The sequence below is a fragment of the Populus trichocarpa genome, chromosome 17, assembly GCF_000002775.5.
Source record: "Populus trichocarpa isolate Nisqually-1 chromosome 17, P.trichocarpa_v4.1, whole genome shotgun sequence".
In the NCBI taxonomy this organism is placed as follows: Eukaryota; Viridiplantae; Streptophyta; class Magnoliopsida; order Malpighiales; family Salicaceae; genus Populus; species Populus trichocarpa.
Genome location: NC_037301.2, coordinates 4,104,702 through 4,130,194, shown reverse-complemented (window position 1 = coordinate 4,130,194; position 25,493 = coordinate 4,104,702). Strand labels below are relative to the sequence as shown.

Genomic DNA, 25,493 nt, shown 5'->3' with positions numbered 1-25,493 from the left:
TTGCTTGGTCACCAAGTTTGCATGGGACCAAGCAATTGGAAGGAAAATATAAAATGTTTTGCCTATAAATAGTAAGGGAGTCTCCACACAAAGGTAGGGGGAAGCCAAAGAAAAAAAGCTTAAAAGAACATAACAAAAAAAAAGATTCTTTCCCCTACTTGCACACAAAAAAATACCCTAACATTTTTTTTTCAAACACAGTCGCCACCTACACTAATGAACCAACTTTCCTTAAACCTTTGACAAGCCTCCTGCACACATCCCACCCTCTATTAAAACATTCAAAACAGTAGCAAAAAACCAACCAAGAGCCTCCCTGTTTTCTCTTTTCTTATTGTCACAAGAACTAGCCTTTTCCTTATCTCGGCCAAAATATTCATCATTGTCACCACAACCATCGATGCAGCTCTCCCTCACACTCACGGACACAACCAGATCACCTCCTATGACAACTATCTCTCTCCAACAACGCCACACCCAGCAGCTCCACACTTTGAGCCGCTAGAGTCTTAACCTCTTTCATAGTAGCACCACCTCTTCCACACAGCAATGACGTCCTTCCCAGTCATTGGTCCCTTCAAAACTTATACTAACAACTTTTCTATGTCCAATTCCGCCCTAGCATTTTCTTTTTTTCTCCCTTGGTTGCCATAATAGATCTCCCTCAATATTGACAACAACTCCACCCTTCAAGACTGGCTAAACCCCTAGCAACTCCTTACCGTCGGCCAACCTTGTTGTTTCTCAACCGTTGGCTGACTTCCTCACTAGTAGTAGCTCCCAACAACAAGACACAGCCTATCATCCCTCTCACTAGTAGTTTCACCACCGATAATGACAACAATCAAAGATGGCAACCACCTCGACGCCACACCACACCACCTTCACAACAAACCCGTAACAACCTATCACAGCCAAAAATACGAAGAAAAAAAAAACAGCAATGAAAAAGAATGAAACATACCTAAAAGTAATAGAAAACCAAATCTTGAGGTGTCCAGATCTCCTTCCTCAAGCAGCAGTGAGCGTCACCACCAATATAGGAATGAAGAGGAGACTGAGGTGCTTCATATCCAGTAGCTCACTCTCTTTTAGTAGTAGCAGCGCGTGGATACACGCTCTGTCGCTGTTTCAGCAGTCCTCTAGCCTCCAGTATATCCAGAACCTTCAAACACCTTGGAAAGTTGATCTATAACTTCAAATCATTTTTTGGACAAATTGTTACGATGATGTTAAATTTGGTACAAAATGCTTATTATTGTTTATAAATTTAAGATTGTTTGGAAACGTTTAATGTATTTTTTTAAATGATTTGATTATTTGTGTTGAATTATGAGTTTTTTAGGTTGTGCTTGCTTTTTGGACAATAAATGTTGATGCATGAATTATGTTTAGGTTTATGTTGAATTACTTGAATTAATATGCATTTTTAATAATTTGTGAAATTAACAAGATTTGATGTCTGATTGTTTGTTTTGTTGAATTATTAAGTTGGTGAATGGTGAAAGAATAGTTTATTTTGAATTGGTATCTTTCTTGATTTAAAAATTCATAAACCATTTTAAAATTATTTATAAGATCCTTGTGTGTTTTTCTAATAATTTTTCCTGATATCGAGCTATAGACATACACTGTAAGATATTAACTCAACATTAAAAATACATGGTTTTTCTCGAAACTTCGAAAAAATTCAAAAGGATTCAAAAAAACATCTCTATTCCAAATATATATATATATATATATATATATATATATATATATATATATGTTTTGTTTTTTGTGCATATGAACAAATTTTAAATGTCTTTCATGTATATTTTAAAAAATAAAAATTGCATTCGCATCATATTTTAAAAAATGCAAAATAGATATCCATTAGGATTATATCAAAGTTTTAAAAATACCAAAAAAATAATTTTTTAATTAATATCCGGGGTATGAATTTTACAACATAATGCATATTCTTAGTATTAAATTAAATAAATTAATAAAAATAAACCTTAGGAATTAGTTGTGGATGTTATTATTTAAGGTTATGATATTACACTGTAAATTATATCATTGGGTATTAAACATACAAAATAGAAAATGAATGCAATGCTAAATTTAGGTTTTAGAACAGTTAGGATTTAACCCAATAAGGTAGAGATCTGCCTTGAACCTTAAATGAGACTAACACATAGAAACATTACTTAGAACAACAATCAATCAACAATGTACCGTACTATAGGTAGGGCGCACTAGGAGCAATGTGTTCTCCCTTTGCACAATTAATCTCCTTACCCAGACTCTCATAGACTATAGGTTTTAGAATGACCATGATACTAGGTGGTGACTCAAATCATAACTCTATGATTAAACTCAAAACTCTTTTTGATCCAGGAAGCAACTCCACCATTCGACATCGTGCACACCACGACAATGGTGATGATGAGAAATGAACAGTAATGAATAGATATCTTCAAACAACACTTGAAAGCAGTGACAAATATAGTTAATATGGGTCACCTTAAGATGATGTACTAATTATGCAGATTCAAAATGGAAGACATAGGAAGATAAACTTATGGTGAGCCTAGAAAACATTTGTGTCACTTAAACAATTTATACAAGCCAATACCTAGTTCTTAACACATTTGAAGCTAAAGGTCTTTAAAGATATGAATGGCATAAAAGGAAGGTTAAACTTTCAAGATGTATAATTTGTGTTTTCCTTTGATTCCTTCAGGAAATCAACCCTGTTATCAAGAGATCAAGCCCTACAATTATGAAGTTTAGCTTTGTCATCAAGAAGTTAGCCTTGGAATCAAGAAAGTTAGCCTTATAACTAGGAAATTCATCCTTGCCATTTGAAAGTTCACCCTAGCCTCTAGAAAGTTAGCCCTGCAATCAGGAGATTAAGTAATGCAATTAAAAAGTTCACCCTTGCCATAAAAAAGTCAGTTTTGCAATAAAAAATCAATCATTATCATAAAAACGTTAGCCCTACCATTAAGAAGTCAACCCTAAAATCATGAAGTTCAAGTCCTACTATTAGGAAGTTCAACCCTGGTGTCATGAGAAGTTAGCCCTACAATAAGGAATTTCAAGCTCTATCATCAAGAAATCAAGTCCTGCAATAAAAAGATCCAACCATGCCATCATGAAGCCAGACCTGCTATTAGGCAGTCTGAGCTTTACCATTAGGAGGTTTCAACCTTGCAAATAAAAAGGTTTATGGTATAATCCTATAACTAGGTATATCAAACTAAACTCTATAATCAAGATTTTTTTTATGTTGAGGTTGGTCACCTAACAATTTGACCCATTTAAATTCTATGATGAAGGTGGTCGTTGTTGATTTTATAGAGTAGTTACCTCTCTATGAGATTGTGTTTTTTTCATGATGAGGATGGTTACTTCTCGCCGAGACCTTTTCATTTTATTTTTAAAGGTAGTCGTCTTTCGACGAGACTACTATTGTGTTATTTCCTGATGAGGGTGGTCGCCTCTCGATGATACCATTTTATTTTATTTAGAGGGTAGTTTTCTATCAATGAAACTATGTTTATTTCTTGATAAGGGTAATCGTATTTTAATGAAACCATTTAATTTTTTTTTTTAAGAGTAGTCGCCTCTCGATAAGACTATTTCTTTTTAATTGAGGTTGGTCACCTTTCAATAAGACCATTTTCCTTTATGCTATGGTAGATTTACATGTTTAATGGTTTTAAGGTTGTTATTGTTTGATTTGATGATTTTATTTGGCATTTTAAAAAACCCTTTTTTTTCTACTTTATTTTTCTTTTCTTTACAAACTTACTATACAAAGTCAAACAAAAATTATTTTTCCTTATCTTTATACCGTAAATATTGCAAAGAGAGGGAAACTATCGTAACTTGACTCTAACCCCCTGTTTCGATCAAGATTTCAAAGAAAATTTTAAAAAATATGTTTTTGATGTAATTTGGTTGATTTCAATCTTTTTAGTACTTTTAACATGTTAGCTTATCATTGTAAGTTGATGAATTTTTTAAATAAAAAAGAGAATAAAAGAAGTTTAGCGCGCATGGTAATAATTAAAAACAGGATGAAGGACTAATATGAACATTTCTAACCCCTTACCAAGCAACTTAAAGGTAAAGAGATAATGATAAAAAATAATAATAGAAGAAAAAAAAACAAGAGAGTAGAAAGGTATGAAAGGTTAGAGAATGTGAAAGGATAAGAAGGAATCGAACTATAAAGAGGGGTATAAATAAAAAGGACCCATAATAAAAAGAGAAAAAAAAAGAGAGAGATGATATGTGCAAGAAAAAAGTGAGAGCAAAATTTGAGTGAAGAAACAAAATAGGGAGAATAAAAAATTTTAAAGTGAGAGAACATATGAAAAGAAAGAAAAGGAAAGAAAAGAACCATAATTGTAAATAATGAAGAAGAGAGAAAAGAAAGTCTATACCCTTGTGATCCGACCAACCATCAAAGCGCCTCCACCATCTTCCTCTATCCATTATCTCACTGATCAACCCCATAACAATGCCACCTTTACCAATCAAATAGCCTAACCAGACCAATCCAAAACCCACTACCTCTACATCTTCTTCTCTAATTTGCCTAACAACTCTCTATAAAAACCATACATATAATTGTAAATAATTTTGATTATTAGAAGTGTTGGGGTTCACATCGATGTGTGGTAGACTTAGGGGTATGATTTTGTTGGGGTTTTATTTTTATGGTGGAATAAGGTCAAAATCAATATCATGTGATGGAATTCGGAGGATAATTATCAATAATTTGGATTATTAGAAGTGTTAGGGTCCACACCTATATGTGTGTAGTAACCTTGGGGTGTGATTCTATTTGTAATTTATTTTTATGGTGGAATACAGTCAAAATCAATATCATGTGATGAAGTTCGAAAGATTAGGTTGTAACAGGTTTATCCATGGTATAATGGTTTGGTCTTAGTGTAAAGATTTTTTGGGTGTCTATAATTATTGGTTTGTCATGATGTTTGTTTTAATATAATAATTTTTTTTTTATCAAACTCATCTATAAAAATTTTATGTGTTTTTGTTCAGTGTAAATATGTCAACTAAATTTTATTCAATAAATCAACCCATGATCGGGTGATCCGTTATTGGTTTTTATCCTTAGATGTTGAATATCAAGTAATAGAATCAGTGAATGCATATTTATGTCTTTTGTGTAGTCATTTTATGTTTGCTTTTACTTGATGTAAATGTGTCTTAATTGTCTTTTATTCTAGAAATAAACCTAGGATCATATGACCCTTTATCATCTATTATCCTTGGATGTTGACTATCGAATAATAGAATCAATGGATGCATGTTTATGTCTTTTTTATTATAGTTTTATGTGTGTTTTTATTCGATGTTGATGTAAATCAATTGTCTTTTATTTGAGAAATCAACCCAGGATCAAATGACCTGATATCGGTCATATTTTTTTATGTTGGCTATCGGGTAATAGAATTAGTGAATGTATGTTTATGTCTTTTATGTTGTCATTTCATGCTAGTTTTTGTTTGATATAAACATGTATCAACAATTTTTTATTCGAGAACTCAACCTAATATCAAATGACCTATAATTGGTTTTATCTTTAGATGTCGACTATCAGGTAATAGAATCAATGGATATATGTTTCTGTCTCTTACATTGTCATTTTATGTTTGTTTGTCTTAATGTATAAGCTGTCATATACTTCAAGAACTCAACCCAAGATTATATGACCTATTATCGACTTCTATTCTTGGATATTGACTACCAGGTATTTGAATTAGTGAGTACATATTTTATTATTTTCATATACGTTTGTGTTAGTTATTGTGCATTTGCTATCATTTATCTCAAGAATTCAATTTAGGGTTAGATGACTCATTCTCAACTCATATCCTTAGATGTTGATTATCAAGTATTTGAATTAATAAATACACATTTATGTTAGATTGATGTGTGTTATTTGTTTCTAGTGTTTGGAATATTTTCCTTGATGTTGCGAGCGAGTTTGGGCTTGGTCGACATGATCTCACATAGGCTCATTGAGTGTAAGTGTTAGTCTTTGAACCCGTTTTAATTAATTTAATGTGAAGGAGGCTCATTCCAATTAATATAATCTAGAAATGGGCTCATGCTCATCGATTACTCACCATCCTTGCAGGACCAATTCCTGTCTTTTGTAAAAGTGGTGGTCGGACTGTTTTTAGGTCTAAATCCAAAATCAATATTTTAGTTTCAATTTAAAATAGAAGCATGTTAGTTTAGGCAATTCCCAAGCATAACAAACACCTTTAAAAAAAAAAAAAACAATGCAACTTATCTTAGGTAGGATATATAAGATGATTGTTAGTTTTCTTATTACATGATGAATCCTTTACATAAAACCTCTGAAAGACCAATTAGGGTTTTCTAATTCTTATAAAACTAGGTGGTGACTCTCTTTTTTTCTTCTTTAGATTTTATCCTTTTTTACTTGTAATTCGTCTCGATATCCCTTGCGACAAAAGATAAAAATATTATTTATTTATTGACTTCTTAAAATATAATAAAACATCTTTACTTGTGCGAATAAGATTATTTTAACAGTAAACAAATAAAACAATTATATATATCTTTTTGTACATTTATAAAGGACAGCAAATGCTTATTAAGGATGGAAACTATAAGGATACTTTTATTTTATTTTTTAGTTTAATGATAAGGGGTATTTTTAGATTCGTTGAAATGTCAATTAATACTAAATTCCTTTCTCAAACAATATTAAAAAGACACCCAACATTGTTTTGTTACATTTAAAAAAAATTAATAAATTCCACTTGATATTCCAAGGTTTGAACCTATAAAATCAAACAATGAACATATATATTTAACCATTAGGTCAAAATGTTGATATTTAGACCCATGTCTTTTTATTATAAAATTAGAAAAATTGATACTAAATGACATAGTTATTAAATCCAGCCTAAGCTATGGGTTTCTGGTCGGTTGGATCAATTCGGATCAACCCCAAAACGATATTTTTTTAATTAAAACAATGTCATTTTAAAAAAAATTAAAAAAAAAGTTCTTTAGAGTTGACTTGTAGGTCGTACCGGAGTTTGATCGAGTCAACCACGTCAGCTAGGTTTGACAAGATCAAATTCCAAGTTGGTTTGAAATAAAACTCAACAGAGACTCGATTTTAGATAAGCAAGTTATTGAATCAAACCGACAGCCTTTGAAAAGGTTTAATAACTATGTTATATGATGCTAAATTGTCATTAAGCCCTCAAATAAACCCATGTCCAAATAATAATAAAAAAGTCATAGTTTCAAACTCAAAAGATGATGACTGTGATCTTCAAAATATTGAGATCATGATTCATGTTTCCATTTTATTGAGTGTTGGTCAAAAACGCAAAATCATATATCCTAATTTATATTAATGTTTCCGAGCTAGTCCAAGAGTCTTTATCTGACGTGTGTGATGCCATTTACAGAGCAGTAAATAATGTTTGGTCTAAATCAAACTGTCTTTCTGAGCAACTCTTACTTTTAGAAATGAAATTCAGTGTGAGCTATGTTGAGATCCGTGGTGCTTTTTGAAATGCAGATATGTGCAGGATGAAAAGTGTGTTTGGTTTTTTTTTGTTATATAGTTTTTGTTGTTATAATTTAAAAAAATAAGTAAGTTTAAAAAGATATAGTAAATTGTTGTTTAGTTGGATTTAAATACATGTTTGGAAAAAATTATGATTGAAGTTTATGTGTAGCAAAAAACATGTATAAAATATTTGGCGGAAATGTGGTTGTGGTTGCTTTTCAATGTTTTTTTACTTGGAAAAATATTAAAATAATATTTTTGATATCAGTGTATCAAAATGATCTGAAAACACCAAAAATATATCAATTTGAAGCAAAGAAAAAATAAAAAAGTTCAATTTCTTTTAAAAAAAATTTAAAATATAAAAATAAATAGAATTTTATGAAACTCAGTTAAAAAAACATGTAAAAACTATCTTTTAAAAATTACAATTTAAATTTAATTTTTTAATAACTCTCACAGTACAAAATACAATTTTATTTATTACCGAACATTTTATTACGTTTGTCTCACAGCAGACACAAAATCCGATGAAAGACAAACACAGTCTTCGAAGAAAGGAATCCACCCTCAAATGCAATGATGACAAAGTCTACCACTTCAGAGCAACACAGCAAATGGGTGAAAGTTTAGGTCAGATTGCGAGGTTTAAGAGTCGGTAGGAGCAGGAGAATGCAGAAGATGATAAAAAGTGACTCGTTTTATTTTTAAGATCCGAAGAGCAGTGACGAGGCCCTGGTGGCTCGCGACAATTTAATAGAATTGACCTTAACTAGTTTGCGATAAAGACTTTACTTTTAAATCTCAAAAACTTTACTGTGTTCTCTCAGTGCAATAATTGTGCTTGTACAAAAGATTCCTATGAAACTGCCCCATTGAAATTATTGCAAGTAGCTTTTCCCAGTTGTATTTATTTCCTCCTTCATATTCAAGTTTTAATTCATGATTTGAAATAGAAAAAATTACATTGATTTTTATTTTATTTTATTAACATGAATTTTCGAACCAATTTATATGTACCTCAATTAATTTTATAGTTCTGAAGTTAATGATTATATAAACCTTTAGTAACCCTGAACTTTGTGGGACTCGAACTGGTAATCTTTAAAAAATAAATATAAAATCTGACCAGTTAAACTACATCCTTTAAAATTAAATTACATTGATTCTTTGTTTTTACACTCTCTATTCTTTCATAATTTACATCCATGGTTTATATGTTGCGTAATACTTTACATTTTGAATGTTGTTTGTCGAAAAAGAAGATCAACAAAACAATTTAAAATTGTTATTATATTTTAAATAAGGACTTTTATTGTTTTAAAATAGAGAAATTGCCGCCAAGTTAAAAAAAAAATTAAGAAAAAAGAAAATTGTGTATCTTACTCTCTCTTCCCGCTCTGCAACTTCAGCCAGCCACAACCCACTGATCGTCCCCAAGCCAAACCACCACTACTGTAATAGTGTCAACCAGCCATCTTCATCATGTTTAGTAATGCAGTCCTAAATATTTTAAATTTTTGTTATTTAAAATAAAAAAAATTTATGTTTTTAAAATGTTTTAATATACTAATATCAAAAACAAATTTTTTTTATTTTAATACATTTATATACGAATCACCACTACTATCACAATCCAAATAGAACAATAATATCTTCACCATCACAAATCAAAACACCACTTGAAACCCACTCGAGGGTGTTTGGCTTTGAGGTATGGTGGCTTTTTTTCAAAGATACAATATATTTTAAGCACAAACCACACCTCCAAAAATTATAAAAACATGCATTTTACTCAAAAAAAAAAAAAAATTCTCATCCGAACACTTTACAATCTTCCCCAGTAATCATAGCGCCGGTTTAAAGTGAACGTGGGCTTTGAATAAAAGGAGATTTTTAAAATATTTAAAAAATATATTTATTTTTTATATATTTGACAAGTAAAACTTGGGATAATTTTAATTTTATTCTGCTCAAATCGGCTTAGAATAATCATTTAACCTCACCCACCACCAAAACAGCACCCAAATCACCGTAGAATAACCTTCCAAGTACCACCGTAGGCCTTGAACATCTATTTTCCCTCACTAATCAACCGCATGCCACCACCGGAAACAACTTCCCTTTTATTGACCAATCTTCCCAATCTTGAAATCGAAAATGATGACTCCTTCCTCGAAAACAATGATGTCTTATCCGAAGAATTGACAGAAGATGATGATGTTAATTTAATACGCTCTCAGCATTTATGTAAATATATATTTATTATTAATAAAAATTCAATTTATTTTTAATATTTATATAATATTAGATTAATAAATCTAAAGTAAAAATAAAATATATGACATAAAAATATTTTACAAAGAAAATTATAAAATTATTATAATTATAAAATTTATATTGTATAAAAGCATTGTTCTTAAAATGTTCTTAATCGATACTATTTTAAATACCAGACATTCATTAGAGCTATAGAAACTGATACATATTATATTCTTTCCTTTATATAAGGAAGCAGTTATTCTCATAAACTGAGATATAAAAGATATCTAGAACTAATATGTGGTGCTTGTAATAAAACATGTACATTGAACTGACCCGTATGAAAATTTCATATGAAAAGATCATCTATGTCTTTGAAAAGACTTATGACACGGTTGTGTAAGTGATCCTTATAATTGAAATCACGAATTTATCTTATATAGAGAATATTATGTTTTGATTCTATTACATGTTATCTTAATTGAGGTAACGAAAAGGAAGACATTGGATGTAACATGAATTATATGAAGGTACTTAAGTGATTAAGAGATGATTCATCACCCTAGGTGAATTACATAAAATGTTCCATCTATTCTCAAATAGCATTGACTGAAAAGTCCTTAACCAAGGTGAAATGAGATTTGAAAAGAGTTTCAAATCTTATTCAAACAATCAATGGTTATTATATAGAGAGCAAACATGATTTAACATAGCAAACATACTTCATGCTTTAATATCAAATCGGAATATTATTGATGAAATGATATTAATTACACTGAGAAACCGGTCACTAAAAGATTAAGTCAAACCACTAATGACTTTTCTAATATTTTAAGGATTAGAACACGTTACTAGACAATGCACCTAATCTTCAAATATAAATTAATCAATTTATGAATTGATAATAAATTAAATTATTTAATTTATTTAATTCTATTTAATTAGAATTCTATTTTATATTTGTGTCAATATATTAAGAATCTAATGGGTCACACACATTAAGAACCACTACTTAGAAATTAAATTGGGATGATTTAATTAAGTATAACTTTATTAAAATATATTTTAGAAATTAAGAACTAGAATATAATTAACATATAGATTATAGTTTATATTGTTGTGGGTGGCAACACCAAGTGCGTTGGACGTTGTCGCTGCTAGCAACACCCTGGCGCAACGCTGTTGCTGGTTACGCTGGGTGCTGCCGCTGCTACAGATGCAGCATACGAGGGCTACACCGTGCATGGTTGCAGGCAGTTGTAGCCTTAGTTGCCGCTAGAAAGCACACCGGTAGTAAGGGCAAGGTGCCCTGTCAGCGGCACATAGTAGAAGAAAGGGAAAAGGAGATGGTTTTAATATCCCATTTTATTTTATGACCATATGGTTTATTTTAATATAAAATAACATTTTACCTCTCTGTTTATGCCTTTTTAACCCCACAAATAAATTTTTGATTTTATTTTAATTGAAACCCAAATTAAATTAATTATAGAATTAATTTTCCTAATATAATTAGGATTTAATTAAAAATTATTTTTAATTAAATAAAATTTGGATTTTATACCTTAAATTATTTTAATTAAATAATTTATTTTCCTAATAGGATTAGGAATGAATTAAATTGTTTAGTTCAATTTTTTTAAGTTTTATGATATCCTAATGGGATTAAGATTTAGTTAATTAAATTGTTTAATTAAATAATATTTAGAAAAATATTTTTTTTCTAAAATAATGAGAGTATTTTAATCCAGAAAATTTTATTTAATTAATCCTAAAATATTTTAGGATATTAATAATAATTTTAATGTGATTAATTTTCTTATTAAATTTTGAAAAATGTTTTTTATGGAATTTTTGTTTGGGAAATTATCAAATTAGATTTGATTGAATATTTCTAAGTGTTAGAAATATTATTTTATAGTAGCACATAAAACTAATAATTAGAATTGAAGCATGCAATATATTTATCATGATATTAAAATATTTTTATTCATGATGGATGATTATGGACATTTAAGACCAATGTGATTGTGTTTTTATTTGATGGTTGAATGGTTGTAATTTTATTAAATAGGGTCTGCAAGTCTTGCCTTATCTCTATTTTTTATTCTGGGTTGTAATTCTTTTTTCATCTAATTCCTCTCGAATGCAACTCGAGGTTTTTTAATTAATTATGTAAATGTTATTTAATTTATAAATATAGGAATTTAGATATGAAATTATTATGTAATCTAAGATGAAAAATAGAAATCGTGATGAAGGTTACAACTAAAGTGCTTGCAATGGACTTGCTACAACTACCTAGGGTTTGACCAGCTAATTCTCTTCAATGGCTCGAAGGAGCTAGCTTAGATATGTCCAATTTTATATGCATAAAACTAGAGTTTTATTCATGGATAATTTGTCAAGTCACTCAAAGTTACCATTAATTGATATGTTTAATGCTATAAAATTAGGTTCTACTTAACTAACCTGTATAATTTGGATAACTCACCCATGATCATATGAGATTAAAGGCATTAGTTAAGAAAAACATATATGATATGTTTAGACAAAGAGTTGTCATCTAACTAATCGAGGAGTAACATAGAGATGTAATTGATAAATAATGTTATCTACCTAATTTAATTTATTTTGATTTGTTAAGTCACTCAAGTTGGATAAATTAAATGGGATCCTAACCCATTGAATAAATCTAAGCGAGATTTCCCGAATTAATAGAGAGGGCTATTAATTTGTAAGAAAATAGTGGGAGATCAAATTAAGATTAAAGACCTTATCTAAATTTGAAATTTAAATATGTGTGCATGAAACTAATACTCTTTATCTTTATATAAATAGTTTTGTAGATCAAAATGAGTAGTAACATATCCCTACAAAGCATACTTGATGCTTATAAATTAATTGGACCAAATTTCTTGAATTGGAACTGAAATGTGAGAATTGTTCTCAAGCAAGAAAAAAGGTTGCATGTTCTTGAAAATCCAATTCCAAATACTCATGTTGAGGATGCTGAAGAAGAAGTTAGGAATGAACATCAGCGTCATGTTGATGATGATGATGAATAGGCTGCAAGTTTAATGTTAGCCAGTTTGTCACCTAAACTTCAAAGACAACATGAGAATATGGATGTTCATACTATGATTATGCGTCTCAAAAAATTATTTGATGAGGCTAGTAGGAAAGAGAGGTATGAGACCTCTAAGGAGTTATTCCATTACAAGATAACATAGGGTTATTCAGTGAACACCCATGTTTTAAAAATGATTAGTTATATTGAGAAATTGGACCGATTGGGTTTTGTCATGGACCATGAGTTAAGTATTTAGTTGATCTTGCAGTCATTACCCCAAAGCTTTTCGCAATTTATTATGAACTATCAAATGAACAAGTTGGATAGTACATTGCCAGAATTGTTTAATATGCTTAAGACTGCTGAAAGGGCCCTTAAGAAGGAAAAATACCTCGTTCTTCTAGTTTAGTCTTCTAGAATGTCTAAGAAGAAAGATAAGAAGAATGAAGGTGTTGTCTTTAAAGTAAACAAACCTACTAAGGGTATCAAGAAAGACAAAGGCATTTGTTATCATTGTGCCAAAGAAGGATATTGGAGGAGGAATTGCCACCTTGCAACCGTGAAGGCAAATAAGCTTAATAAAGCTTCTACTTCAAGTATGTTTATAATTGAAAATTATCTTACTACTTTACATTGTAGTTATTGGGTATTGGATATCGAATATGATTTTCACATTTATAATTGCATGTAGAAACTAAAGGAAAGTAGAAGATTATTTAAAACCAAAATGGACTTACGACTCGGTAATGAAGCAATGGTTGTTGCATTAGTTGTAAGAACTAGTTATTTTATTTTGTCTAATAGGTTGATACTAGAACTTTATAATTGTTATTTTATTTCAGTATTTTAAAATATTGTTTCCATTTTATTTAATATTAAATGGATTTAAATATATTATTGAGGACAAATGTTGTTCTTTTATAATAATGATATTTTTATAGATCTGGTAATTATGCGAATGGTTTGTATATACCTAAATTTAAAGTTTTCATGATCAATATAAACTGTAATAAAATTGAAATACATATTGGAATAAGTATTACGAAACTTCGATTGAATCTAAGTGGTTAATATTTCTAGAATCATCTAAAAGAGAATGAAATTCTCTACTCCTCTTAAAACACTACATCCAAATGAAATACATTCACAAGGTTAAAACATTGAATGTTTAGCTAGAACCTTAAGAAACACAAAATCTCTATAAATTTTATAGGATATGTCATACATTAATGAGATAAGAACCTCTCATGAAATTATGAATGACATGTTACTCATAATTGATGAGCCTACCAATTACATGTAAAATATATAATATTTATTTCAAGAAATGATTTGAAGCTATGAACTTCATGTAAGTTTGAAACTTGGTTGATCCACCTGAATAGATAAAACCCAATGGATCTAAGTGAGTCTTTAAAAGAAAGACTAACATGAAATGCAATGTATAAATGTATTATGCAAGATTTAAGGATAAGGAATATTTAATTTTGATGGTATAATCAACAGATTTGATTTCATTAAAAATATAGATAAACCTTGGGTTTACAAAAGGTCAGTAGGGATGGTGTCGTTTTCCTAATATTATATATAGATGACATATTTAGAAACGACATATATTAAAGTTTTGATTGTCCAAGAATTTCTCCACAAAAAAATTAGGAGCAACTTATATATTGCATATAAATATCTATAAAGATAGATCTAGAATGTTGTGTTTCAATCTATGCATATTGACTAGATGTTAAAATAGCTTTAGTATGGAAGAATCTAATATTAGATTTTTATCTATTTTATATGGAACACCTCCCTCCAAAGACATGTGTTCTAAGACACAGATTGAGAGAGAGGTGATGCAATGATATCTTATACTTAGGTATAAGATCTATTAATAGAGAAGATAAACTAGAAGTTCAAGATTGTTTGAATTAAAATTTTTTCAATGAAGAATTCTTAATAAAAAAACACAACTTATTCTACAACTGAATAAAAATACATCTTCACATTTAAAAAAACAAAGAAATTGTTTGTATAATGGAAATTATTAATGTACTAGGTTGTGGAGTCAGTGTATAAGTAAAGAAATTAATGTCTCTTTAATTATATAAATATTTAAAAAATTTATTTAATTCGATAAATCAATAGTGGGTGCCCGTCTAGGTTGCTGATTCCACACCTGATGTGACAACGCGTTCCTCTTGAGACAACAATTCCACACCTAGGTAATTTTCCCCTATGAATGAAATGCTAGCACATTGTGATTCATTTATCAAGGAATTGGTATCTCAAGAAAACCATTTAAAAAAATCTGCCGTCTGGTTAGAGATTATTCTCCAGCAGGTACCAATCGGAGTCATGCAGCCTGTCATCACTAACTCATGTAGCTCATCTGTGCGCTTCACGTGCCAATAGAGATGCTACTGCATGCCGGCCATTGATGGCCTAAAAAAGAGGCAGTCGCCGGTGACATGCATGGCAACCCCTAGCAGCAGCCCTGTTTCCATAATGAACATCTTATACACTACTGGTCAAACAAACTGAATCGTCAATCGCCATACTTTATGAGTGAAAATGATCGGAGCTCTCAAGTGATTTCATTAGCTCAATGGGGCGGTTGTTTCTTTGCGATTCAAGCAGCCGTTGGCCAAGGGAACACACAATGATTCAGATGAGATTTTCTTTTGCTGATGCAATGAGATTTTCTGCTGTTCAAAAGTTCCATATTACTCCTGAATAGTCTTTACAGAAATGCAGTCCCCACTAGTTGAAGAAGAGGGGTTGTTGGGGTGGTAAATATTGCAGATCTCCCGAGCTACCCTTTTTTTTTCCTTGAAAAGCTTCAGATGGGGTCATTATCAATCTAGCAGAAAGTCTTCTAGGACCACTTTTGCTGTAGAATCGGCAGCTTGTAAACACATGTGTAACATATTTCTGCTTCTAGGCAACATTTGGTACAAAATGTCTGGCAATTTCTGCAAATTGGCAGGCCTCGCCTCGAGAATGCTACCCTGAGTATCTTCAAAAGCCCACAAAGAGACAGTCCGTGCGTGGGAAATTTTACAGCTTCATTCAACCTTGGATCCAAAACCATGCACACAATGGGTCACCCTGTCTAACCAGTCTACCATAGTACCATCACCCCTACCCACCACCTCTAGGTTTTAGTATATAAAAAAAAAATCAATAATGGGGTCCACCCATTTCTGAAAAACGAGGACACTGTATCTGCACAGATATTGTCATTTGTTTTTACTGTGTAAAAATGTTTTTGAAAAAAAAAATATAATATTTAAAAAAAACAGCTACCATAATAACAATATGTCCTAAAATGATTCTATAATGTGTACAATTGCTCTTCTTTATAAAAAAAAAAAAAAAAAAAAAAAAAAGCTAGATTTGCCAAAACATTAAACATGAAATCTTGCATGGAATTTAACAAGAGGAGCTAGTTTGGTATTGTTTTAAAATGATATGAAAATATAAAAAAAAATTAAAAAAAAAAGTAAGTATTTTCAAAACAACACGAAAACAAACATGCAGAGAACACAACTGCAGTTAAGTTTAAGGTAGTTTCCTTGCAATTGCCGTCCCTCTTTGTAAATCAACAAAGAAATTAAGTGCCCATTTGAAGATTTGATCCAAGATTTGAAATCAAATAAAGGCTTATTGGGAATTGAAGATTCCTTGGTTTCAAACTTTCAACCATTTAAAGGCACATCCACCACCACTATAACCACCGATATGTGTTTTCTAATCACAGCAACCTATCATTGCAGGTGTGACCAAATTGCCTTATATTCCATAAGAAAAAGGCATCTCTATTGACTATCTCCATTTAGGATTAGGCAAATCATTCACTTTCTTGCTACCCACGCATGCTCTATTGCTAGGATTCCATGGCTCCCTCTCAACAAGATGGATTTTCGACTTTTCTGGCCACCACCATTGACAAGAACAACAACAACAACAACACTAGAGATTTCATATTTTGTTATCTGTTCACGCCCGTGTTTTGAGATATCAAAGTCTTTTAATGATTCTTTTCAACCTCCATTTTAGCAGCCCCGAAGGAAAATACAATCAAGACTTCCTTATTGTCAAGTGTTGACACCAAATCTTCCCGTTCAGACGGATGACAAGATAAAAAAGCAACACAGTAGAATCAAGCTTATTTCTCCATTTCCAGTCCCCTTCCACAAAAGCACCTTGCAAAGTTCTTACATAACTCCATTCACCTACCTCAGGATGCACAAATTTGAACAGGAGATTACAATTTTGAAGTGAAAAGTGGAACTTTATGACATGACAAGATTCTTTCAAAACATCTAAAGACTCCAAATGAGCTACCCTACCACAACCACCACCCATCCATTCTAGCAAAAAAGTTAAAATAACTGGTCGGTTATGAACAATATTTAGCCTCTTATCAAAAGCCGAAGTTCGATGCACCGTCTCACATGGATACAAACCAGCCAAAATTCAACTGTGCAGAGACCAGTAGATGACAGAGATATAGACAAAAAAAATTAAAGAGGGGAAAAGGGTCATGCTTATTCCACGTAGTTTTTAGAAGTTGCATCAGTACAAGTATAGACAAATAAGGGGAGGAAAATACAGTACTAAGTGAAAAAGAAAATCTAGTAAATTTCTGTACCAGAGCGACTGACCTAATTGCCTGAAGCCTAAATCTACATCTTCTTCACTTCCCCTCTCAGAAGATCTGTTAGACATAGGACCTTGGTTTGTATTTTGTTGTGTGACTCATAACCCCCTGTTATGTTACAGACCATTAGTCTACACATGTTTGACAAACCTACTTTCTTTACAACTAAAAGAAGAGGTGATGGAAAATGGAAATAACACCACCACCGGTAGAACTACTACTAATTCCTGCTACTTCTAAAATTCTAAGCACAAGATCAATCATCAGTCTGCAGGAAATGTCCTGATGGAATGCTAATGTCTTCTAGGGATCCAATTTCTCCCATTCATAACGTCCAGGGAGCGGCTTGTCACTAACAGGGTCAAAGTTATACCTGCCAAAAATCAGCATTTCTATCAGCTAAGAGGATGTAAACTTCGCAGCAGAAACATTACAAGATAGTCCAAAGATCCTAAGCAATCATTCAAATGAGATAAACAAATAGATGGGAGGCACATACTTCTCAGTAAATTGCCTTAGCTGCTCTTCTTCAGCTGGGCCAAAGAACTCATCCATTTCACGGGTTGTTGGGATGCGTCTTTGCATTGAGTTCTGTAATCTCCGGCTACTTTCAGTTGGGCTAGCAGGCTTAGTAGTAGAACCAGGGGTTCTTGTGTCTTCTGTGCCTCTTGTTAAATTGCAAGGAGTGGATTCCCTAGTGCTCCTGTGACAAAGAAGATAAAAATGACATGGGCACAGTGAAAATGTATCCTAAGGGAAAATAACATATAGCATAATGAAATGAGGAGAAACAACTGCTGCGCATGATGATGTAAGTCGCATGCAAATAACATTAAAAAGGAGACATAAATCGTGTCAGCATGTAAACAATTGAAAACTTAAGATTTTCCAAGCCATTAACACATTGCAGGCCACGTACATTCTGCAAAGGGTGCCAGGAACCTCCCAATCATAAAAATAACCAATCGCTTAAAACGCTAGAAATATTCGAACCACCACATAAAGCAACAAACCATTTTTTACTATGATGTACCTCAAGCAACAAAAAACTAAGAAATAAACTTCACAAATTTCGGGAATTACAACAGAAAATACCCAAAATGAGGTCTTGTATTTCCCATATTCAATTTTCGTATATGTAGAGGATAGTAACAAGCACCAAAGGATCAAGGAAGGAGTAGAAAACCACTTTAGATATCCCATCCTCATTACATGAAGCAAATAAGACAGAAACATTCTTTAGGCTTTGAATCAAATCAGAGTTTCTGTTAGAGCATCCTGTGTCCAAGCATAGATAAAAACCAAGTCTTATACCAAGAAAAACACACACTAAGCATATTTATGTTCAAAATAAAAACACCAAACAATAATAATATTGCTTAAAAAATGCAGAGGCATTTGTTGTTGGAAGAACCAATGGAACAGCTTTGTTTCTTTTGATTAAAATAATGCAATGGCATCCATGTCTGAGAGCACTACAAGAAGAGGACACAAGTTAAACTATTTTGTTTTGATACACATATAATAAGGGCCTGCATAGTAACAACCAAATTGAAGTAACAGCAACTAGCAAGAACTGTAAAGCATGTTCAGTGTAAAGTGCAGTAAACAGATAGGCAGACAAAATCATGGAATTTTTAATCAGAGACCTGCAAAATGCAATGAAGTCATACGAATCCTGTTATCCATGAAGATGGTTAATAATTCATTAAAACCACGAAACAAAGTTAGGGCATTAATTCCCCTAGATGCAAATCACACTTCAGTGAAGAAAAAAAAACTACACATGAAGGAAGATGTTTAAAGCACTTGAAAGAGAATTAGAGAAATTGGTAGCGTGGTTTTAGTTTCATGGGTCTAGAGTACTAAGAGTCTTGAGGTATATCCAACATCTTAAATTTCTTCTCAACACCGCATTTTCTCAGAAACCAAACAGAAAGGGAAGCAAAATTCTTATAAAGAAAATCACTTTAAAATATAAAAGGTAAGGCTTCAGAAAAAGATTCCACCACAATTTGTTCTTATTTTAAAAAGGAAAAAACTCCAACTATCTATATGTAAAGCAGAAAATCTCTTATTTATGTCAAGCAATTATTGGGGATGGAATGAAATAAATTTTAATTCTCTTCTTTATAGCTACGAGTTTTGTTTTAACAGAAATGAAGCTTAAGTTACAGCTTAACCACCCAAAAGGCTGCCACAATTCCTCTTCAAATGCAAATTATAGTCTTCTCGAGCCCCCAATATTACAACTAAAGCTTTAAACTAAACCAAATAGATGAAAGAAAACCCTGAAAAAGTTCACACAGCCAGAAAAGAGGGAGACAAACCCAAAACAGGAACGAAGTTAAATTGAGGCTTTAACATGTCACGATTCTTCTCTTTCACTCTCAGCAATTAACAAAGCACAGGCATGGAAAAACTCGTTCAAACCCCCAAGAAACACACGACTTTTCTATTTTTCATCTCTTTCTCTCATTTTCTCAGCAATCAAACACTAATACACAAATTTCCCCAACCCCAAACTATACCCGATTTTAAAAATAAAAAAATGAAAACCCACCTCGATTACCCCTCTTTCCTTCCATTAACTTATCAACCAAACAGGAAAGCCCTAAAATTAAACACCAAAAAGAAAAAAGAAAAGCCCCGAATTTTTCCAAAAGCAATTTTTTTAAGAAAAGAAAAGGCAAACGCATACACTTCTTCAACGTCCCCCCATTTTACCATTACTCGGAATTTCAACAACAAAAAAAACCCTATAATAAAGAAAAAGGAAAGCATTTCAAACTTCTCAAGAAATTAAAGAAAAGTACGAAAACCCACCTATCTCTACTTTCAATGTCCAAAACATTATCTCCAAAAGAACCCAAGTCTTTACTATTGCTGTTATTATTCTCTTCAACCTCTTTACTCTCCCCCCCTTCTCTCTCTTGACTCGACCCGGAATCTTTATCCACCCGCGAACTCGGTTTCAAAATAGGGCTAGGGCTTTCTTGCTGCCCCAATTTGTTATTGTTCTGACCACCCAGTCTCTGCTGCTGCCTTCGCGGGGAGCCATGATGCAATGATGGAACTGGAGGTGGTTTCTTCTCAAGACGGCGGCTGCGAAGCTGGAGGTAGCCGGCGGGAGACGAGGGGGGAGGAGGAGAGGCAGAGGAAGCATGCAATCTGAGGGCTTGTTGTTTCTTGAGAGCTAGGGTTTTGGCTCGGGTACGGACACCACAACTCAAGTCGACCACGGTTAAATCATTTGTCGTTTTAGCCTTCCTCATATACTTGCCCATCTCTTGAAAACTATACCCGTCTCTACCTCTCTCTCATGTAGGGAGATAGAAAGGAAGAGGGAGATGAAAAGGGGAAGCGGGTGGGGTTAATTACTAGAGAAAGACAGAACGGGAGGGGGGGTTGGGTAGTATTTGTAATGGCTGTGGAGGGAGAAGGGAAAAGGTAGGGGTTAGGGTGTGGGTGTCAGTGTGGCGTATAGTCTCAGTCTATTTTATTAGTCTCCTGCTCTTTCTTCTCTTGACTGGGGGTGGGCTGTAGTGGTGTCATGTCTACTTTCAATTTCTCTTCTCATTTCTTGCTTGCTCCTCGATATTTTGAATTGCCGGTCAATTTTTTAAAAAGTTTATATATCGATATATAATATTTTTTATTTTTTAAAATTTATTTTTAATATTAAAACAATCCAAATACATTAAAATATATATATAATTTAAAAAAAATCATAATTTTATGTAACACAATTTATGCCCTGAAACTAACCTTTCCGATTAATATTTTTTTAATGAATTGTTTGTATGTGTGACTGTTGCATTTATTTATTTTTTTATTTTATTTTTTTATTATTAATTATGGGTATGCGGGTTAGTTTACATGCACTTCGACTAATTTTTCAAAACACAGTATAAAATCTTTTATTTTTTATAACTCGGAGCACACAGGATTGGTGACAAAGGTTTGGACTTACAGAGACCCTTCGATGATTAATTTAATGATTTTTGATATAAAAAAATTTATAATAAATAAGTATTAAATTCTAAGAATAAGATTTTTTTTTTAATTCATGTATGATAAATGTTGATAATATATTACAAGATATTGGAGATTGGGAACCATTTACCTTGGTTGTTTAGAGAGTATTTATAACTTTTATACCTTGAACTTTCTTCCTCTTATTTGAGGGGTCATAGGTCTTTTTTTCTCTTCACATCCAGGTAGGGAGGGAAACCATTACATCAACATTAATATTGATGGGAGTACCATGTGTCTATAGAAGGCGGTCCTATATCATTATGTATACAATATTAATGTAGATGAAATCAACCCTTATAATCAACATTAAAATTGATTGATGTATAAACGACTCTTAAAGGATTTTTTGCGCAGTTAGGGATATAATAATCCTAGATTCCCACTATGGATGCTTGGATCCGAAGGAATCCTAGGCCCAAGGATGTTCAAACCTAGTATTTTACTATACTCATGAGCATTTGGGTTGGACGCATAGCCGAGTTCAATGGATCTGATATCTTCTCATACCCTCTTTTCACATGTTTTAACTTTTGTTAAGCTTTTATATTGGATTTTTTTTCTTTTTATCTCTCTAGTCATGTGCCTTAAAAGAAAATGGATTTCAGCATGGAATGCACTGATTCATCATCATGGAATCTAATACAGTAAATGTATATGGTGGTAAGAAAAATAAGAAGGTTGTTTGTAAGAAAATAAAGAATTAACTTTTATTTAAGTTATTTTTTTTTTACCGGGGACATTTTAGATAGATAAACTTTGTATTCATCAAATTTAATAAATCATAGTTTTTGTTTGATATTGTTATGCTTTTAAAACCCAGTCATTTTTATTTGTTTTTTTTTGGCAAAACAGAGCAAACATATGAAAATATAAAAGGAAACTTCTTTATTTTTTAAACAAAACAAAACAATGCATGGCCTATTTTTAACAACAACAAAAAAAACTAAGCAATTTACACTCAGATCAATCATTTTCTTAAGCAATATCCAATTCTTTAAAAGTATAATAATCAATTATTAAATATTGTTTATACTTGTTGCGTCTAGTATAAATATAATACATTCAAAAATTAAAAATAATATATAGAAAATATAGTCATCATCTAGTTTTTTAAATAGAATAATCCTAAAATATATAATATCAAAAATTAAAGTAAATGATTGACTCTGCTCAAGGAAAGATAGAAATCACCGTTATTGTATTTTTTCAAACAAAAGTTTACTTTTGTTATATATTTTCTTCTAAATTTATTTTACACATATCATTTACTTGTCTAAATTATTTTCTAAGATTATTAACAAGTTATTTATTGTTGGTGGATGTTTGTTGAGTTAGCGTTGGGTTCTGAAACAAGAGTCTAGTGACTTGATGATTTTTTTAGTTTTTATTTATTTATAAATTTATTTAAAAATATTTCTCTACCTTTTAAATATTAGTATATTTTTTAACAAACATTAAACAGAATACTCCAGCTTCAATTTTGGTCCCCAAAATTCTAATTATATTTGATTAAAATAATAATTTTATCAAATCAAGTATTAATTTAATGCTGGAATCTATTTTGAACATTGCAAAAAATAATCCTTACAAAGTTAACCGAAACAAATTATTAAGTTTAATTCTAAATAAACTAAGTGGTGTTTAGTATTGCGGTCCAACTATATTTTTTTAAAAAATTATTTTTTCAAGATTCAAATTAAATTTTTTTATATTTTTTGAGTCGTTTTTATATATTGGTGTAAAAAATAAAAAAATTAATATATATATATATATATATATATATATATATATATCTAAAAAAAATATACAATGCAATAAAGAAAAGATTGAAACACACAAGAAACTGTGTTTTTCTAATACCTTCCAGTTTTTTCAATAATAATTATAGTAGTAGGTAAACAATGAAGGATATCTTTATTAAAAATTGATACGGCTTGAATATTGTCATTAAACCCTAAAACTAACACTAGGATACCACCTATTATTATTATTTAACAGACAAATTATTATTCCATTACAACTATAATTTTAAAACTTGATCTGATCTGATGGGTTGATTCAAAATCCGGCTAATTTAGGACTAGAACCGGGCCGGGTTAAAAAAAACATAGGAAAAGTTATGACCCGATCGACCCGATAAAACCCTATTGCAGCCCGTTGACTTTTTTTTACTAAAACAATGTCGTTTTGAATTTTTTTAAAATAGAAATTAACTCAGTCAATCCAATAACCCGATTAAAACTTGATGACCCAGTCAAAACCCGGATCTTGAACCGTATCGGTTACTAGACCGGATTTAAAAACTATGATTATAATAATTTCTAAATTATAATTAATCCACGAAAATGTGTTGGCTCCATATATTGATGATATCGCGAAACGAGTAAAAGTCGATAGTTTTAGGGACTATGAGGGACGGCAGTCCTTGGATTCCCTTTTAGGTGGCAAAGGGCATTTTGATTTTCTTTTTATTGGTTTATTTATATATTTCTCGTCGTCAAAGATAGGACTTGAACAATCCCACCCTCTCTCACAAGAAGTGTAATCCACGCTCCTTCACTCGTTGCATGATCTCTTTCCATGACATCATCAAAAAGCTGATGCTTTGGAATATAACTTGTTTTGGATAGATATTACACTTCTTATATTCAAATTAGAGTAATTTGATTTTTTTTATTTTGTCATGAAGCTTGTTCTACTAAATATAAATATATTTATGGGTCATTTCTGAAATTAAATTAGACTAATTCAAAAATTAATTTTAATATATTTTCAAAAAAAAACTATTTTTAAAAACATTTTATACCACAATTCCAAACATATAAAAAACAGCATCAATGGAAAAAAAATAATTAAAAATTCAGTGCTTGCTGGAAATACTTAAAAGGAAAAGTATTACAAATTGTTGAATATATTTACTTATTTTGTTGAGAAAATTAGCTTAATTACTTAATAATTGTGCAATTAAAGATAATTCATCAAGTACATGTCCTAATCTAACCACAAACTTTATATATTTACTTTTTAGAGCATGAAGGGACTACAATTAAAGTAACAATAGTTCAGTTTTTGTTAAATTTAACAAAATCAAACCAAACTAGTTTGAATAGGTTTTTATTTTAAAAAAATCAAATCGAACCGAAACTGGTTGGTTTGAACCGGTTTCGGTTCAGTTTTGTTTTGTAACAATAGTGTTGTGGGATTTTAGCTTGTTTGATTTCATTTATCAGAAAATGTGAATTATTAAAGGAGTAATTTTTTTGAAAAGTAAAGTTTAATCTTTACGCAATATTTTTTTTTCATTTTATCTATTTTTTTTTGTCTCAAAACACATAACAAATAGTTTTTATTTCGTTTCATAAATTATTGTTAATAAATTAATTATTATTTCTCTTGTACAATTCATCTCTATTTTTTAACTTTTTATATATTACTAGGGGTAAGCAAAAAAATTAAAAAATCAATTAAACCGAGAAAACCGAAAAAAAAATAACCGAAAAAACTGAACCGTGAAAAAAACAGATTAAATCGATTAGAATTTTGAAAAAACCGACCGGTTCGGTTCGGTTTTAGTTTTATAAGCCTGAAACTGGAAAAACCGAACCGAACCCAAACTGAAAAAAACTGGGCCAAATCGAAAAAAACCAAGTCAAACTAGAAAAACCGAGCCAAACCGGTTTGAACCAGTTTTTGTTCTAAAAAACCGAACCGAAACTGGTTGGTTTGAACCGGTTTTGGTTCAGTTTTATATTTTTAATAACTAATAGCTTTTTCCGTGTTTATTGTTCAAAAAGCACATAAATCTATATTTTATTCCCTCAATTTTAATTTTTTTTTTTAATTTTAATACATTTTAATTTTGAATTTTTCTT

The 25,493-nt window shown here is 31.1% G+C and overlaps 1 protein-coding gene across 1 annotated transcript; it reads right to left on the bottom strand.

Annotated features, from left to right (window-relative positions):
• Positions 1-17,446: 17,446 nt before the first annotated feature.
• LOC7496625 (cyclin-dependent kinase inhibitor 5) lies at positions 17,447-21,056 on the bottom strand. Its single transcript, XM_002323733.4, has 3 exons — positions 20,410-21,056; positions 18,083-18,286; positions 17,447-17,956 (listed from the first exon to the last, which is right to left on the bottom strand). Exons 1-3 carry the CDS (start codon positions 20,868-20,870, stop codon positions 17,887-17,889), a joined length of 735 nt encoding a protein of 244 aa, XP_002323769.1. The 5' UTR covers positions 20,871-21,056; the 3' UTR covers positions 17,447-17,886.
• Positions 21,057-25,493: the final 4,437 nt, after the last annotated feature.